A 19,497-nucleotide genomic window follows, 5' to 3' on the forward strand; every position below is an offset into this window, starting at 1 on the left:
TGTTTCTCATAGTATCTGCTGAATTTGAATAAAGTGACTCTATCCTGTTCAGCTTCACTATATTAGACACAAAGTGTCATAAGGACTTTACTTCTCCCACCACACACAAACATTTGGAAAACCCATTTATTCACCTATTTGAGCAAAGTTCACATTTTCTCCCCCCCCCCCAGTCGTCCCTGTGACCATGGGTTCAAGCAGTGGCCATCAGGGCATGCCCAGAAACACAAAATGCACAGAAAAGATCAAGTTAAAACAAGAGGGCTGCAACAAATCAGGAAACAATAAAAAAAAAGAACAGCATTCAGGAGACTTTACAGGAGTTCATTTAATCCCGAGGATTTCTGAAGGGAAACTGTAGAGGGAAGAGCTCATACAAACACTCCACTGTACATAGAGATTTACATGGTGTGGGGACATGATGTAAGGTCTGCCTGGTACGCCCCCCCCCTGGATTGAGCAGTATTCTGTACAACTAACAGCTGATAGTGGACTGGGTGGGCTCCGTACCTGCACTGTGTTTGCATCTGTGTGTTCCAGACGGCCTGAAGAGTAAGGTTAGAATAAATCAATCAAAGACAGACTGCTGCCTCGTCTACTGTTAAGCTGGTCGTATGACAGACTAAATACTATTTCTATTATATAACAATATAAAGATTGGAATGCAGACTGCAGTGGAAGCAAACTGGAACCCTATCAAATGACCTTTTCTGTCATGTTTTGATGCTGGGATGCCCAGACTGAAGTTTCCTTGATTTCATTTTGCTGAATGTTTTTTGTACGACTCCCCAAAATGTTGCATGAGTTCCTCAAGACGGGGGAAAAGACAGGGCGTGACATGACCGACCTTGTGGCTTGAAATGTGGCGAGACAGGGGCCTCAGCTGCCCACGTTTCAACATGTGTCCCTTGATTTTTTTTTTTTTTTGGTAAAACCATACTTTGTTCTGGTAATAAAATCAAAAGCAGGAAAATAAAATGAAAGTATATATAACTCTTTCAGGTCCATTGTATGTATGGTTTCAATTTCTCCTTGTTCGGCCTCATTCTTCTTCACTTTCGTTTTCGTGATCCATGTCTTCCTCTCCGTTAGCTTTGGAATCTGTTCGGCTGTCTGGATCCTCCTCGTCTTCCTCCTCCTTGTCCTCCATTTTCTCCTCCATCGCCTCCTCCTCTTCCCAATTCTGAAAGAGCAAAAAAATAAATAAAAAATTGTTACAGAACTCAAAAATGTATAGTTGAATAAAGTCTGTAAATTTCAGCATGTTTTAAACAGATTGTATAAAGAAAAAGGATGACATGACAGCAAGCCAAAAGTGGAGCAAAAACAGTTAGAGCTCCCCCTACTGACTTGGTGCAGTATCGGTAATAAAGCCCACCTCCTCAATGTTAATCGATGGGACAGGTCATGGATCAAATTGTAAAAATGTAAGTACACATCAAATACATTTGGCTGAGTGGTTGTTTCCTTCATCATGCTGTTTATGCCCGCATGGCCATATAAAGAAGTTTAGTTTTGAGGTGCACGCATCCTGAAATTCTCTAGAACTTTTCAGGAGTGCATATGTGAAAACAGCTCAAGTGTTTTCACTTTTGTACAACAGGAGGAGGTGGATAGTAACTGTTCCAAACAGCAGTAGGTAGCCACTTTGTCAAACTGTTGAGTCTCCTGTGAAATGCTAGCAATGGTAACACATCTAGAATCTGCATGGCTGCTCAGTTTGTCATTACTTACATCTGAGTCCTCTTCATCTGGAAGACCTTCATCACCAGAGGCCTCGTCTTCATCAGATGATTCTGTAAAGAGAGCAAAGAAAAACAAATCCATTAGCTAGATTAGAGGGGGGGGTAACAGGAGGGATGGTTGATATTTAAACATCTCAGCCAGGCATCTTGGTAATGTGAACAGTACTGACTGTGCAGTGAAGGAGGGAGGAATGTTTAAATGACTTTTTGAGGCCCATCAGGTCAGACAGACACTATCTGCTGCAGACACATCCACACCACTATACAGGTATTACCAAGTCTTCTACTGTTGTATCTCAGTGTTAAATATTAATATATCATGTATAAGAAAATGTTGCAGAGGTTATCATCAAGAATAGAAAACTAAGAAAAATCGCCGGGTGTCATTCAGGGTCAGAGACATTAAAAGGCCATTTAACAGCAATGCATGCTGGTCAACACGATAGGTTTAGTAAACAAAGTGACGGGAACTCAAAGAAGGTGGTGTAAAAACTGAACCTGAAGATGAAATTTAATGTCTTTATTGTTCTCATCAATTCAATGAGTGAGATTATCTGGGGTCAGAGGTCAATAGGTTAAGTTTAATATAGCCTGTTGTGAAAAAGTAGCTTTTCAATAACAGCATAAGAACATGATGTTTTATAACCGGCTATGGAATCGTTTTTTTATGCAAAGTAGTGCTGGGGAATGATCATCCTTGACAGAATGGAAGTTTCACAGATAAGAAAAAAAGGTTAAAGCTTAGGACTCATGTCGGCTGATATAAGAGTGTGGGGCTGAACTGGATAAAGTCAAAGTAAACATTTCAAAAAGACAGGGGTGATGGTTGATGATTCCTCATCCATCCATGACTTCAGTCTCAGGAAAGCATATCTGATATCAAATAAGTGCACCTCATTACTGCTGTGCACACAGATTATGTTTATCGTTAACCAGTAAACCTGCACATGACACAGCGATACAGGGAGATAATGGTGATTCTCAAGGCAGCAGACATGCTTGGTTTGAAACCCAATCCCCAAGAAGGTAAACAGACAAATCATTTCATGGTGCCCCACACTAAGGTTGTGACAATACAACAATTCTTAACTTATTATATTTCAATTTCAAAAACAGAAACAAATAATGATGTCACAATTGTGGGTAATTTCTTTTTCTGATTAAAATATTGCAATCAAAGTCCTCTTCATCTCTTTGTTTTAAGTGTAATGAAAGAAGTGAACAGTTTGTGCACAAGAAGTGTCAAAGTTAGAGTCTGAATGACAGAGACAGTCATGTACAGAGATCCTGATCCAGCGTGCATAAACGTAACTCACTAAAGTCTGATGTAGAGGCTTATTGTTACATTAAGCTTCAACCCTGCTCTACATATAAAGAGACCCAAATCTAATTCTGCATTTTGACAGACCTTTCAACAGCAGCTGTAATTATACCAGCACATGTTGCCAAAGTTTAATTAAAGTATAATTAATGCTTCTCATATGAGCAAACAGCAAAACTATAACGGGCACAATGGTTGTTAGTAACTTTAATAATCACACCCACTCTAACATCTCTGACACAAACAGTGAGGCTTCTCGTCTCTGTCCCGCGTCAGAGCCCGATGTTCAGCAGCAGCCTCACCGGACTGGAACAACCTCCCGTGCATCAGCTCCCTCTATGAAATTTTCTATTAATGAACCTTCACATCGCGGTCCACTGACGGGTATTGGAACACGAAAGCGCGGCTTAATTATTTCATGAAAGTCAATTTTCGATGTGGCTCAATAAAGCGTTTTATACAGTACGGTAATGAGAAACGAGAGCAAACAGAGTGGGGCCTTGTTGTGCCGCTCAAACGGGGAGGGTGTGGTTGCCGGGCAACAGGAGTCGTGTTTGCGTGCGGTGCATTGGCAAGAGTGGCTGAGTGATGGGCAACACTACCTCTATAAATCTGACCCGGTTCAATGCGGCCATCGTGAGACTAATGACTTTAGGTGAATTGACAAGATAATAACTGTCAGTCAAAGTGATGAGAGAGTCAGCGGATCTGTGGTTTCAACATGAGTGTGACCTGTTGCACTGCAGAAGGCCTCCAGTCAATTGTAAACCAGATATTGAGAGACTTAAATAAAGGTCATGATTTATTTCTGTCAGCAGCCACACTGAATACTTACTGGGACAACTGGTGTACCTGGGTTATGAATGTACAGCAGAGATGTGACACCAGCAGAGGAGAAACAAAAACAGCTGAGACTGAGTGTAAAAAAAAAAAAAAGATCAAACACTTACCCTCCTCATACACCAGCTTAGCTGTGTGGTCAACATCTGTAACCGTGTTGCTGTCACCTGTCGCCACCTAGTGGTAAAAGGAAAGAATTGTGTTAAAGCTCCACTGAAGGATTTGTGAAGATCATGACTGTGTTCTCTTTTTTATTAAATGCATCCTCACAACAGCAACTGGAGTTTTGTTTAACAAAAAACAAACTTTAAAATCTCACAACAAGAACCTGGTATTAAACTGGCTCAGGGATAGATTATTAATGCTCTTAGTACTAATGATTTTATGTTACAGGTTCTTTATCTGTACATTTCATGAATTGTTGTCATTAATAACTGTTGTAGCATCTCCCCTGACCTCGTACACATTCATACACACAAACACAGCCAAAGGCAACATTTTCTATTCTTCTTCTGTATTAGCTTTACACAAGTATAAAGTCTTGAGGCATAATTTCCCAACAAGTTCCAGTCAAGTTAGCTGTTGACAGACAAAGCAACAGAACCAGCAGCTGAGGGAGAAGGACAGCTATTGTAGTTATTGAGTTGTTAAGACAGTTAACTTAGAAAATGTATGGATGCTTGATCCTTCCATTACTACCTCAAAATGTACATTTAAGGTCAGTCGCTTTTTAATAAAAACAGTAGTGAAGCTCAATCATCACTTATGGGCCTCTATAAACACGTGGTGGTGACTGTGTCCGCAGAGAGCCTGTCCTCACCAGAATATATGTAAGGCGTAGTGTTGTGTTTTTTTTTTTTTTAAACACAGATGAGCACATCTACGTGACCAGGGCTGAGTCATTTGTGCAGTCTATTCATAATAAGTCCAGCTGCAGAAAACACACTCTCTGCTGGCTGCTTTATTTTTCCCTCACTTTCCTTCGTACCATTTCTTCCTTTAATAGTAGGACAGTATTTTTTTCTGAGTTGCAAAGATGACGGACAACAGCCTTTGGTATAAAATGGTATTGCATGTGAACGCCGGTAAAATGATAGACTATCGTACTGTAAAATTCTTAAAGGCAATCAATCGATTAATCATTAACATCCCGAGTTTCCACCAGTCACTGACGATGCACAGGTGAGTTTGGGAGTGGATAAAATTCAGCACATTAGAGTAAATATATTCATAGTAAGGCGAAACACCACATGGAAAAAGCTGGTTCCTAAACAAGCATGAACCTTGGATTGGCTTATGTATGTTGAGCTGGTCTGCTTTCTGTTGGACAGGCAGATTCCAAAACACAGGCGGTTAGCTCGTGCTATCGTGCTTAAATGATCAACTTTTCCTTCACATAGATGTAACATTCTTAGTCAGCTTGCAGTGTAGGTAAACGCTGTAAACGTACATGCCAACCCTGCAGCGGGGCGATGGGCCAAGGAGGAGGAGCCCAATTAGAATATCGTGTTAACGAGATGCAAAAAACAATGCTACTGTACCTTTAAGAGTAGTAGAATAATTTATATCCTTAAGTACCAATCCCCACTGCCTACATGTTTGCTCATTAGGCCACAGATTGGTTATGTTGTCACTCACCTAATCCAGTTTGAGTTTGTGAATTTTTACTAAACCTCAATCTGACTGTCGAGAGAAGCACAGCCATGACCCTGATGTGCTGTCACAAAGACTAGGCTGTTGTTATGATTGCTGTCTAGAAAGATGCTTCACATTTCTCACCACACTGTCGTCTCGTGAAGCCTTTGAATGATTCTGAAATTGGAGGTTGAATGTGAATCTGTTCTCTTTGATAAACAAATGAAAAACCCACTCAAGAAATGTGACGAGAGCTGTTTTCTACAAGGTCACAGCTATGAGTGGTACAACAAGCGTCCTTATGGGGCAGCTGTGCCTGAGGTTGAGGTGGAAAGGAAACATTGAAACTGAAGGTGAGAAACAAAGCAAGCAGAAGACTGCTAATGTGTTTGTGTTTCATTAAATAATAGTGCAGGCTGTCATAAGCACGCCCAATCATGCGTGAGAGAGAATTTAAACTAGCTACGTCTGTATCTGTAGTTTGTTCAAACAGACTTTAATGGCTGGTCCTGTTCATCCTATGATGTCAAGGACTAGTAGAAAAGTCTCAGTATTTGCTCATTTTCTCTGTTGTATATCTGCACTTTTGCTCTCGTAAAGCAAAGAGAAAGTAGCATGGCACGCTGTAAACTGTAGGAAACCAGTCTGAAAATGACCCTTCAATGTTCATCATTCCCGAGGCTTTTACTGTAAACCAAATCATCACCAGTGCTCATTCTCTCCAAAACAAATAACTCTCCTGACCATTAAACCAATTAAAAACACCTCATAGATCTGACATATCTAAATCTAACTACAGTCCCTTTGGTGAACTACAGTGACGAGAAATGAAAATGAAGAAAGTCGGAGGACCGCCAGCCAGAGCTCACAGGACAGTGAAGCAGTTGTGATTAAAGGTAAAACTTGAGACTCATGTAGGCTGATGAAGAAGAGGCAATGAACCAGAATAATAAGATGCTTTATATTAAAAAGCCAAATGTGATCCAACTGAGTCAGTCAAGCTGTGAAGTTTACCGTTTTCACTTGTACAGACAGTAGGTTTTCTACTGCACAAACTGTACAGGGGAAACACATTACCCTCTAATACAATTTGCTCCATGAGCACCCACAGTCGACGGTTTGCTGAGAGGATTTGTCTCAGAGTTCCGTTTTAAAAAGACAACATTTTGCACTCCGATGGTACTTTTGGCCACATCATCATCGAGGACGGGATCTAAGCGACCTCTACCATTCAATTCATTCTTCCACCATCCCAGTGAAAGGTAAAATAAAGTATTATTTTGAACAGGATGACACCTACCTGCGTCGTTAGGAGATACAGCTTCCCGTGCAGCTTCGTCAGCTTGTGGAACATCTTCACTCTGCTCTCGATCATGTGATACAGAACTCCCAGCTGGGTAACCAGGTCTGGCAGCTGAGAGATACACAGATGAATCAGTTAAAGGTAAATGCATTTCAGCACCGGATAAACACAACAAGGGTGTACAACTCCTCCATAAAACAATGCCTTCCTAATGTATACTAGAAGAGCGGTCGACTCATTTCACCTTTAAACTGCTGACAACAGTTCATAGAAAGTCTAAAGTTAGTCTGGGCCCTCTTTGGACATATTTCAGAGTCGAAATGAGTTAAGGGTCAAACATATTCAGCCTTGCTCCAGTGAATAACTATGCGCTGCAGCTGCAAGACATGCAGCAATGATTTTTACAAAAACTATTTTTGCCATGTGTGCCCAACCAAAGAACAGCGAGTATAAGAGGTTTCTATTTCTGCTGAGATATTAATTGTTCTTCAAACTGATTTATCACATTACAGTCACTACAGAGAAAGACTTAATTTATGCATTTCCTTTTACCACAAAGATACTCTACTCCACTGACAGTCATTGTCCCTGACACTCAGGATATGCTGTTCTAACACAGACTGTACTCATCTGCAAGTTTGTGCAATTGTGTACAAACCATGGTGAGCTAATCCTTTATGATACAAAATTGACATTAAAGTACAAAGAAACTCAGAGGTCAAGGTAAATTCCTGTTTTCTGCAAGGAGGAAATCTGTCAATAGAGTCTGGTGTTGAAATGGCCGTTTCTGGTTATAGAAAAATCATCTTACTTTTATAACACAAGGTCCAACTCATTAGCATTTTATTCCAAAATAATGTTTAACATTTGGAAGGGCCCCTTGACCCTACGAGAGCCAAGACCTCTTAGTGGATGTACTTTTACAACAACCAAAGGGGTTACCTCGAATATTACAGACTATCTCATAGCTTCAAGTGGAGGCTATCTATTATAGAAATCCCTAAACTAGTTGTAAAGGTTAGGCTGAGGTGTTAAAATAGTTTCAATCCCCTCAAATGGGACTTGCATTAGGTTAGATTAGGGTTCACTCTTGACAAAATCAACTCTAATGATCCATCTGATGGACTTGCACATCATTTGTTGGGGCTATGGTAAAGGTAAAAGGGTACTCAGAGATAAACAGGTTTCTTTATCTTTGAGCATCACTGTGCAATATAAATGGAAATGAAGATGGCAGTGGTGGAGTTAGTGACTGTATAAATGTTGACAAAAGGTAGAAGCACACACAGAAGCATGCTAGGTGTGTGTATGTAAGCTTTTGTTGTTTGCAGGGCGGCCGTGTCTCAATGTTTTGGGAGTCACTAACACACTACAGAGAGCCTAAAGTGTACATCTGTGCAGGAGGGATTACAGTAGAAGCCAACAAACATTAAAAAGAGTCTGGAGGCTTTATATCAGCAGTACATGCAGAACACGAGGCCAGTGTGGACTCACCGATGCCAGATATGATGTGTGGTGCATGAGCACAGCCTTGAGCCACCGTACCATTAACACTGCCCTGTAGGAGGAAAGAAACACGACCATCTCAAACACATGACGGAACACGTTGTTCTAAATGGGAAAGGAGAACATTGCACATACACACGTTGTCTGAAAGGTAATATCAAATGTGCACAAACACATTTAACTAAAGAAAACAGAATCTTTAAAGAGTGCCTGCTGAGCTTCAACTTACGTGAAAGGATGCCCTTGGAGCCTCTTTGTGATCTACAGAAAAGGAGATGAAGCGCTGGTTAAAGGCTGCGAATAGAGTTTACAAAACTTCACTTCTGAACTGTGTGACAACATTTTTGCAGAGGTCAGTGCAGCTCAAAGAAGTCTGGTTTTCAAACAACAAGACAAAGAAACTTGACATTTTAAGAGGAATATGCAGTTGTTTTTTTTGGTTCATCTCACAGAAACTTGAACTCACCTCTTCCACTAAAGGTAAGACAGCAGGGAGGGGTAACCGAGCAACCGTTTTCTTTATCACCACTTCTTTGCGAGTTTGAAAAACTTTCTGCAAGAGGGAAAGGAATAAAAACAGCCATTAACATATGATCGTTTATAGGCAGAGGTTCCCAGGGCGAGTTTAAAATTCATGACGTCCAGGTCAGTTTGCTTAATGGAAAACTTGAATATTCAGACTTGGTTTGAATGATGCTTTGGGAATTGAGTTTAAATGTGCATGCACAAATCATTCAAAGTTTTGCCTGCTGGAACATTTGCCGGTTTAACTTTCTGAATGTCTGATGAGCAGAATCGAGGGAAATTCATCAAGTTTACATCTTACAAAAGTGAATGTTTGATTCCAGATTGGAAACTGTGAGGAACAAGTCTTACATTGAGGATGTTGGCGTCGCTGCTCTCCAGGCCCTGCACCAGCAGAACTGCAAAGTTGTCCGTCTGTAAAGAGGCCGTCCCTTTAGGCGCTCCCTTCACAGCAGAGACTGTGGACAGGTCGATTTCACCGAGTCGCTCTGCTATCGACAACTGCAGGACAGAGGTGTTGGGAGGAATGGGAAGATGTCAGATCAGGCTGTTAATTCCAGTTACACTGATTTAAAAACTGTTAAAACATTAACAAAGGATTTGAGAAATCAATTGTTTTGTTAGTTATTAAAATGGAGCGTGTGCAAGTAGCTGATGAAAGGAGGCAACAAGGTAAATTAATGATATCTCAGAAAACTACAAAATGAATCACAGCTTATTTCAACCTACTTCAAAATCCAAACTTTATGGACTCACATTTTCAGAATTTCAAGTGAAAACTGTACCTGACATTACACACATGGATACTGGACATTGAATTCTGACTGTCTACTATCAGATTGTCAGGCTTTTTATTTTGAAGTGTCAAACAGCCCTTGGAAAGCTGTTTATGTCAGACAACGATGTTGAAAACGTGATGACCGCTCCAGTTGCAGTATACCTGCGTGAACATTTCTATTGTGTTCATGGAAGTCCACAACGTGCAGTTTCTGTGTTGCTCTTATAGTACCATCTGTTTTCACTGTGGAGTTTGCTTACTAGCTACAGTACGGTAGTTGAGCAATGAGCCTGCGGTGAAGGTTGTGAGGTACGGAACCACGAGTCGTACAATCCACCCCCGCTGTCCTACAAGCTTTAAATATCACAGTTTTCTTTAAATGTTTGATTATGACCTACTGAGGGGAAAATTATGTTATAAAGTCATTCAGCCAGCCTGCTCCGTATTGCTTTTTCCCCCCAGCACAGCTTGTAATAACCAGTGAATGGGGATGAATTACCAATCCTGTCAGGTGGCGTGCAGTGTGTGATGGTGGTGGCTGCACTCCACTCTGATATATGAGGGTGTGTAGTGTATGAGACACACCACACTTTATCAATGAAAAAATAGGTATTAAAGGTGCATCTTTGCACTGATTCTACAATACCTACTTCCAGGATTATGTTGAACCTACTCTGGCAGGAGCCTTAGGGGTTCTAACCCCTGTGTTTCCTCACACAGTGGTAAATACTTTCTGTGCTGGCTGCGTGCTCCAAAGACATAAATAACACTCTGCCTGTGAGATCTATTCATTTACTGCCTTTCTCATTTTTCTATTTAAGAAAAAAAGAAGAGGGGTGAAAGTCTGGACACATCCTCGTGTTCTATATTTATCAAGACCTGAAAACTACTCCAGTCAAGTGTAATACTTTTCTATACTGAAATCATCTGCTGTCTAAAGTCTGAGCCAACGAAGCCATCAGAATGAGAAACGGAGACGTAGTGAACAGTGGAGCACTCTCTGTACCTCTTTGGTGTCTGTGTCTTTTTTCCTCTTCTCCGTTCCCTTGACTGGTCCTTGATGACCGGGAAGCCCTGGGACCAACACTTTGCTCTTGGCGTTGACGATTGGGGTTTTCACCTGGAATGGGAAACATAATCTCAGGTTGTCATCTTCAGACACAGAATAAATTAGCTAAAGGGGAACATGACTGGAAACTTAAGGTTTGAAGGAACATGCCCAGAATACGCCGGCCCTCTTGACTGATATTAAAAAAGAAAAAGAAAGAAAAAAGGAAGACTTGATTGTTACCTTGGAAACAGTGGTTTCCATGGAAAGAGACAAGGTGGTCTGAACATCCCGGGTCAGGCAGATGTGTCTCTCTGCGGTGTTGATCTCCTGGAGAGATGGGAGGAAGAATGACAGGTGAATCAAACGTGTCACCACTAAGAATAACACAAAACATCTGGATTTAAAAATTCATCTGTCAACAGAACGACATGGGGTGTGTTTTCTAAAGGCTCAAAGAAAATGACAGTTAAAGGAAAACCATTTCAATTTGTTACACTGCGTGATGTTTTACACCTATCATATCTCCTTAGTGACTCATTGATGAGTTGTGGATTGATCTGTTCATTAAATCTCCTCATCATTGTCATATGAAATCATTTTGGTCAAAATAAAAGCACTTCATACTAAATTACATTTTTTAAATACAGTGAAAAAAAATCTGTGACCTTTGACCTCTTAAAATTGAAGATTGTATTTAACAAACCACCACGTTTCTGATATTCTAAAAAAAACAAAAAAAACCCCACATAATTTCTTCTAATGGGGCAAAATAAGATAGTAATAACCTTACAAAACAGGTTTATTTATTTGTTCTCCAAAGTAACACCAGAGTACAACCTGCAAAGAACAGTGAGCACCATGGTTTGCACAGTTTGATTATAATAAAGGTGAAGTACTGACCACTCTCTCCACGACCGGCTGAAGGTGGTTTCCGTACGTCAGCAGCACGCTCCGTGTATCAGCTCCGAGAGCGGCAGCCAGAAGCGGGATCGGCATCGGGGAGTCTTTTGTGTCTGACATCTGCACCGTACATGAGGGTGAAAACGGCTTCTTACAGGGCCTGCAGGGACAGATGTTTAGACAAGACACTTCATGAGACCAGGAAGTAGTGAATAATAGAGACTGAGTGTTTCAAAGACTCACCCATTTAAAAAGTGCTCAAAGAGATGCATCTGTCCGTCCTTACACACCACTGCCATCCTCACAGCCTGTGACAAACAGAGCACACACACAGATTCAGATAAGTTATAAAAGGTCACGTAAATCCACAAAATAAAGACATATGGCATGTCTTGCAAACATTTCACATGCATCATTACAGCCTGAATTCACACTAAGACTTGTCTCCTTTCTGACCTCGTCCTTGCTGTTGGACGCGACGATGTCGATGTGTTGAGGCTCGTCCGTCAATGTGAAGGAAACAACCGAGTTCTTGTCCTTGCCATCTTCTCGTACTTGCCTATAGAGAGATAACTTCATGTCAATTGTACGAACGTAAGCCATGCAGTTTTCAACCTGCCAGGAGAGCAGTTCAGTAACTTTGGCTGGAAACGTGTGCTTACTGGTCAGTGTGAAACTTACCAAACACTAAGAAGACGATCATGTGCAGCGCCAGACAGGAAGTAGAGGCCGTTGCTGTCGGGAGGTCGCGTGGTGGCAAAGCAGAGGGTCGTCACAGCTGTGGAGTGGCCTGTGAACTTCTGCAGGGAGAACAACCGGGACAAAGGCAGGACAGATTAAATCTACTCTGCTAAGAGGTCAGATTGATGTTTGACAGGAAATAACCGTCTTTGTTTCTCTAAATTAAAATTTGAAATCATCTTAAATTCTTCAGAGTTCCATGTCCAACCAGAGTGCCCAAACTTTTAATCCTAAAAACAACTTCACAGGAACTTTAAAGTTCTCTTCATCCTGTTGTTCTCTACATACACACCAATGTTTTGAAGCCCCAAAGTTTAGGCTGAGAAGTCTACTGACATAGGAAAACGAGACAGCCCTTAACTATCTTTGTAGGCGGCCATTTTGAATCATTTTGGGGATTTCACCCACAGACTCAATGCTCATTAAGCCCCTGTACTTCATGCTTAGATATCTAACTCAATGCAAGTATCTGAGCACTATGAACAAATAAATCCAAACACACAGGTTCTGGACTAAGAGTTGAAAACAGATGATGCTATTGATTAATAATTTAATAGTAAAACAAGTAAAATAAATTAAGTTACATTTATTTGAAGGGCTGCATCAAACAAATTAATTAATATCGATCATTTAAGTGTTGGTCACTGATCTAACAATCGCTGTGGTGTGTCACATGATTATCAAGTCATTCACTGCACCTCAGAGCTGTTCACATCACATGCAGACTGTTGTCATTTTGAATTAATCTTCTGTTATTTTAAATCAAGGACTTTTATCTGATTCATCGAAACAAATACAAATAAAACCGCTCAATGATTAGTGCCAGTTATGGGAATTTTTGGAGGTTGAAACAAAGTCCTCTTGAATTAATGTAGGGGCTGTTTTAGAGGACTTTGGATTACTTGGTTACATCTAGAGTTCAGTGCATGACCACGTCAGTGCCAGTAACAACAAATGAGCATAAATAAGCACATTGACATGAAACCCCAGAACAGTTGGCCGAGGCTGAATAAATCTTCACATATAAATGAATGAAGATTCCAGACGATACTCACCCTGTACACCTCCTTGGTGTCCAAGTCCCACATCTTGATAACCTGACCGGCTGAAAGCAGCAGTTTGCCATCAGGGCTCACACACAGACTGGTCACTGCTGCACGGTCGGCCTTCCACCTACTGTGGAAGAAACGCAAAGACAACTGTGAGATCATGAGAGTCATCTAGGGGGAAGGCTTATCAAACAGGAGAAAAAGCAGGATTGAATAGACTGCAGACTAGAAGAGGTCTCTACGAGTCCAAATCCATTTAACACTAATTACTGGTACAGCTAGTTTCACTGATAATATTGACTTGCCAAAGTAACCATGGCTTTATACTTTTGGGCGACTAAGTCTCAGTGTTAGCATTGGTTGTGTATCAACCGAAAGTCAGGGTTCACTTCACATCTCCAGCTGCATGTTGAAATGTCTTAAAGGCTTTATTTGTGATTTTTCACACTTAAATATAATAGAAATCAAGTATATCCTCTGAAAATAACTCTGTGAGTCATGACTGTCTACAATGGGTGTAACACCCGAGTCCCACTGTCTGTGATGTTTTCAGAGTTTTCAGAGTCCTATCTTCAGTTTGTTTACATCACCTGGACGGCCGGCTGACTCCTCCCCTCGAGTATAAAAGTTGTTTAATTGAGGGACTAGAGAAAAGAAGAATAACATACTGTACTCACTGCTTAACTGTGTTTCTAGATCACGCTCATTTCAGGTAAATTTACATGCAGTGTGAAGATACGAGCATAATAAAGATCGCTAGCATTAGCATGCTAACACAACAATGCAGCGCGAGTTGTTTTGGTTTCATGCTGGTGCTCAAGGGCGACATCTGCTGGATCAAGAAAAAAAATCATATATAAAGCCTTTAAAGAAAGACACCGACTCGCAATCTGGTCCCACTGCTACACCAGCCATGTCTATGAATGGGATGAGGTAATACTGATGGGCATTTTACATAACATCCTCTGCTGGATCAATGTGACATGTAGTGTAAAAGCAGGATTGAATAGACTGCAGACTAGAAGAGGTCTCTACGAGTCCAAATCCATTTACTCTTTTCCCTGAAGACAACCAATAGTGTCTGCAATGAGCTGAAGGTTTAACAAAAATCACTGCATCACACTTTAAGAAGGTTTCTAATGTTTTACTGGCTCTGACCAGAGTTTTCACCAATTACTCATTAAGTTCACTGATTTAGAAACCTGTCACTAATTGATTCTAAAACAGCAAGAGGTGAATGGCTGATACACAGACGCTCTAAAGATTGTGTCAGTCAGATATGTTAAAGCATTAATCAGATAACCAAAACTTCCAAAATGTCCCTGCTGCTTCAGAAAGGACCTCATTCACTTAAGCTTTCAGAAAGTTTGGCAGCTAAACTTGGTGAGATGAGGGAGGAAAATAATTAAGAAACAATGAGATATGCACTAAAAAAAAGAATGTTCATAATATGAGAATATTCACACCTGACTCCAGGTAATAAATGTATTACACATGTGAAAAATCCTCAGTGACACTGGGCTTCACTCCACCACTGAGGGATTATAATACCACAGTGTCCTAAAATGTTTTATATTTAGGCTAACTGGACAACAAATCATCAACGACTCTATTCGAGATTATCTTTGACAGATCCAAAAGAGGTGAGACCTGCCATGACGGAAAATTCAGTATTTTCTAAAAAGTTTTAAGAAGAATGTGAATGACTATGGATTCATGTAAATTACGGCATCACTTTATAACACATCTTCTGTCTTAGAGACAAACTAAATAGTGAACATTGTCACACTTGCAGTGGTTCAAAGTGTCAAAGAAAATCTGACCCCTCATTTTCTCTTCATCTGAACTGCTGTGGATCAGGGGTGCGGTGGATTCTCTCTCGCTCTTTAGGTTAGAGGTTTTGTTATGCTCCACATGTTGAAGTGTCTTTGGGCAAGAAACTGGACCTCAAGATGTCCCCAAATAAAAAGCCATGGGTGTAAATGTGAGTAGTAATGATGAGTACTTAGCAGCACTCACTCAGTGTGAATGTAGCATGTTCTGTAAATGTGCTTTGAGTGGACAGAAGATTAGAAAAACACTCTATAAGTGAAGTAGATTTACTAATTGATTAAACTATCATCAGTTCAGTTTGAGTGACAAGAGGATAAATGTCACAAATCTGTTTGAAATAAAGTCTGTTTGAGACGCTGGTCTCATTCACAAACAGAAAGCTCGCCTATATCTACATTTATATATTTCCATTGTGTATTTCTGTTTAAAGAATCACTGACCTTCTTGGTTTGCCTGTCTGCAGGTCCCACTCTATAATGTTTGTGTCATCTGAGCCGCTGTATAATAAACTGTCATCAGGGTGCCACTGGACACAATTCACTCCTCCACTGTGGCCTCCATCCTGACAGGGACAGAAAATGTGAGAGTGAGCAGCAGTCAAACAGATTGTCCTGTACATTATAACTAAACAATGCAATTATTATGCTTTACCACGCCCCCTTTCAATCATTTAAACTTTAGAGGTTCACCATTAGTGACAGAGTTTTTCAAAGTAGGGGTCCTGACCCCACCACCCAGGTTTCACCAGGTGGCCTAAGCTAGGTTGTGGAAAGTTTGGTGGGAAGAGGGGGCTCATGGAACAAAAATAAAATAATTACATTATTTGTTACAATAACATTTTAACATGTCATTCATCAATGCTTATCAAAATCTGTGTTTATTTCCCCAGGGAGCCTTTCAATTTGAAAAAATAAAAACACAAAAAGATACATTTTGAGAGAGAAAGAGAAATTAAAAGTAAAATGTGTTCACTGTTACTATTAGTGTTTATAACTGGGACAGAAGTTTTAGGTTTGTTTACCAACAACACATGAAATGAAATTGACTAATCACACGATTATTAATTAATATAAGTAAACATATTTACAAGTTGTATGTTTAATTTCTGATATTTCTATCGTAATGTACAAGGATTTTAAATATTTTAGCAAGTTCCGGATCCGTGCTAAAGGCTAATGCTATATGAGGGTCCTTAATATGGCAAAGATTGGGAACCCCTGATTAATGAGCTCTCATTGTAGTTCTATCTGTTCTGCAGGATACAATGCATGAGCCATGTTGTGTTCAGTGTTCAGACTCACCAGAGTACAGTGCAGCGCTCCCTTTGCTGTACTGTAAATGAGAACAGTACCCGCTGCTGTGCCCATCGCCAACAGGTCTGCCTTCTCCTCCACCTGTCCTGCCTCCGATTTCCTCTTCTTCCTCTGAGGTCCCTCCTGGAAGCACATCTTTAATGTTACCTTTTCTTTGACCCCAAATACAATAACCAGACTAAGAGGTGTGTTGGTCACACTAACACGACAGTACAGTAGGTAACTTGTATTAAGATTTCAGTCTCTTCACGTATTAACTTCACTTTCTACACCTGCACAATGACAGCAAATAAAGCAAAGTGGTGTCTTTTAACTGGCTGTTACTAAATGTTCCTTTTAAAGCGAGAAAACAAACAGGTCAAACGTGGACAGTACGACTGTGAAAAACATCCAGGACACAACATACTGACAGTATAAAAACACACACGTATGATTCAGTTTGACTTTTTTCCCCCGTTATAGTAACCTTTAACAAAGAAAATGCCACACAAAGTAAAACTTTTCGAGCCTCTCCTTTCATAAGTGTCATGGAGGCACACAGGCTTCAGCAGCTTTGGGCCAATTATTAAAACGACTTTGCAAACAGCATACCAGTCTAAGCATAATACGAAACATTTGGCTCTATTTAATTAGGCAAATGTTAATATTTTATTGAGCTTGTTCAACCTTCAGTATCCAATTTAGACATTTCCCATGTTTTCTGACTACCATGTGGGACCAACATGTGCGTCCTGCGCAGCTGGTGAAGCTAACAGCTAACATGCTAAACAAGTCTGTCATACAGGAGAAAACTTTTGCATTAGCATACAGCAGCAGGGTATGCACTTTATGAGGAATATACTTTGTGACTATTATTTTGTTAGGATATGTGGACCTCTATATTTAAATATATCTCAGACAGTTTGCTAAGGCCTTGCTAGCAGCTGTAGCTAACAGCAGGGATACCCAGAGCAGACGTACGTACCTTGACTGTCCGGCATGGTCCCCAAGCTATGCAGATACAGGTGGCGCTCAAATGAGCTGAAGGCACATATTCTTGATGAAGTGTTTTACTGTCTGTGTTCCAGATGCGCAGTCTGCCATCCTGGGCACACAGCGCTAAGTACTGTCGTGATTTAGGTGAAAAGGCGCAGGGTAGCTGCAGTGAAGAGCTGCCTCCATCGGCCGCCATTTCTGAAGCACTGCTTGAGTCTGCGTGCGTGGTTTACACGAACCACGTGTGGCCATCTGCGGACATGCGCATTAGAGACGTCGGCGGCTCCGCCCCTCCCATTGGACGCTGCTGCCGCGGAGACAACAAAGTAAAATTCCGTCGTGATGCCTTCAAAGCCTCCTCGTAGCGACGGATTAGCTTTTTTTTTTCTCGGTAATTAGGAGAGATTGGGGATTCCTTTGCGTTGCACAAGTGGCGTTTTATGCATATTGTTTTACCCAGTGTGGGTTTTAAGGTAATTTGTAACTCTCACGACACAAAACAATCAATTTCCGTTTCGAAACAATCTCCACAGTGTAATAAACGTGCTGTCTCTGTAGGGTTTTCAATAAGTGCATGATCATCACTTGACTTTTCCAGAAATGTTTAATATGAAGGTTTAAATAGGCTAATTTAAACAAGCTTTTAATGTATGATTGTGATGTATTTTCTGTTTTCTGTAGTTTACCTTTATTGTTATCTTTATGATTTGTGTGTAATGTTGCAATGTCCGTTAGTCTGTCCTTACTGTTCTTACTGTTTTTTAACTATTGTACAGTGTCTTTGAGTTTTTAAAAGCGCTTATAAATAAAATGTATTATTATTATTATTATTATTATTATTATTATTAATAATAATAATAATAAAAATAATAACAATTATTATTCTTATTAATAATAATAATAATAATAATAATAATAATAATTAGACTCATTGACTCTAAGCAGTGTTGCCACTAGCCACTGCTGATTTATTTTACTCAACACAAAACATCCTAACTCTCATCCTTAGGGTCTGTTAACTTTGTAAAAATCAATTTCTAGGTCCTCTGCTTTATAATGTCCAAGGCTAGTCTCCCTGAATATGTTCTTTGTGTTTTTTTCTCTCTAAAGAAACAACCCAATCAACATTAAACTGTTCATCTGTTAATACAACAAACAAATAGACTAGTATAAAATAGATTTCTTGTAATAGTTCACAGCCGAAAAAGTTGAAACCACTGGTTCAATCATTTAGGACAAGTAGCCTAATATTGAATGAGCTCATGTGTAACATATGCTTTATCTATGGCTTGCAGTCAAACAAACTTGAGTTAAAACAACACAATTTCCATTGAAGGCCTATACTGTAATAGCCTAGTAGAAATACAGAGTGGCAGAAAGGTTCAAATTGGCCATACTTTTAATCTTTCCATAATAGCACTGGCTTATTTTTAAATCTGAACCTGAAAAATCGTATTCACTCTTTATTAGCTTTACTTTCTCCTCCCCCAGTCTCTGAGCATCCTTCTGTAATGTCACTTTATCTTGTCATTCCCTGCACATACTGTCTCAATTCCCTGCATAGTTAACTTCATCATTCATTTTGTACTTGTATATACCCCCTATTTTTATTTATCTTATCTATTCTGTTTAATGTGTATTTTGAGCTTACTTATCCTTACCTATCCTGTCCTTCCCTACTGAACCAGCTGTATCCTGTTTCTTTCTCTTGTGGCTCTTTGCATTTATAGACCCCCTCCCTTCCCCTCCTCTCATCTTCTTCACTAAACTCCATGTTGTGCTGTCAGTAAGTGTCTCCAGCTCTGTTGTGAGGAACAGGCCGTCGTGCCACCTGCTGTGAAGCTCAACAGCAACAGTAACAGCTGTATCATCACAACTGTTGGATGTAGCGACACTTATTTCAAATTAACAGCAAACCTGACACAAATCAGTGACACAGTCCACATTTAAAGAACTACAACGAATAGATGATGTTTTGTTAT

General features: G+C 40.2%; 1 protein-coding gene and 1 long non-coding RNA gene across 2 annotated transcripts in view; one reads left to right on the forward strand and one right to left on the reverse strand.

The window, feature by feature from the left end:
• The window catches only part of LOC132993048 (uncharacterized), a 54,417-nt gene that overhangs the window by 21,784 nt on the left and 13,136 nt on the right, over nt 1-19,497 (forward strand). The gene's annotated exons all lie outside the window — the stretch shown is intronic.
• On the reverse strand, nt 164-17,753 carry wdr43 (WD repeat domain 43). Its single transcript, XM_061062555.1, has 18 exons — nt 17,505-17,753; nt 16,529-16,663; nt 15,668-15,789; nt 13,401-13,521; nt 12,286-12,404; nt 12,061-12,163; nt 11,848-11,912; nt 11,605-11,764; nt 10,945-11,031; nt 10,660-10,773; nt 9,227-9,376; nt 8,817-8,903; nt 8,580-8,611; nt 8,339-8,402; nt 6,842-6,955; nt 4,017-4,083; nt 1,735-1,796; nt 164-1,183 (listed from the first exon to the last, which is right to left on the reverse strand). The coding sequence occupies exons 1-18, from the start codon at nt 17,709-17,711 to the stop codon at nt 1,043-1,045; spliced, it is 1,950 nt and encodes a 649-aa protein (XP_060918538.1). The 5' UTR covers nt 17,712-17,753; the 3' UTR covers nt 164-1,042.

This window comes from Labrus mixtus, chromosome 18, assembly GCF_963584025.1.
Source record: "Labrus mixtus chromosome 18, fLabMix1.1, whole genome shotgun sequence".
NCBI classification, from domain to species: Eukaryota; Metazoa; Chordata; class Actinopteri; order Labriformes; family Labridae; genus Labrus; species Labrus mixtus.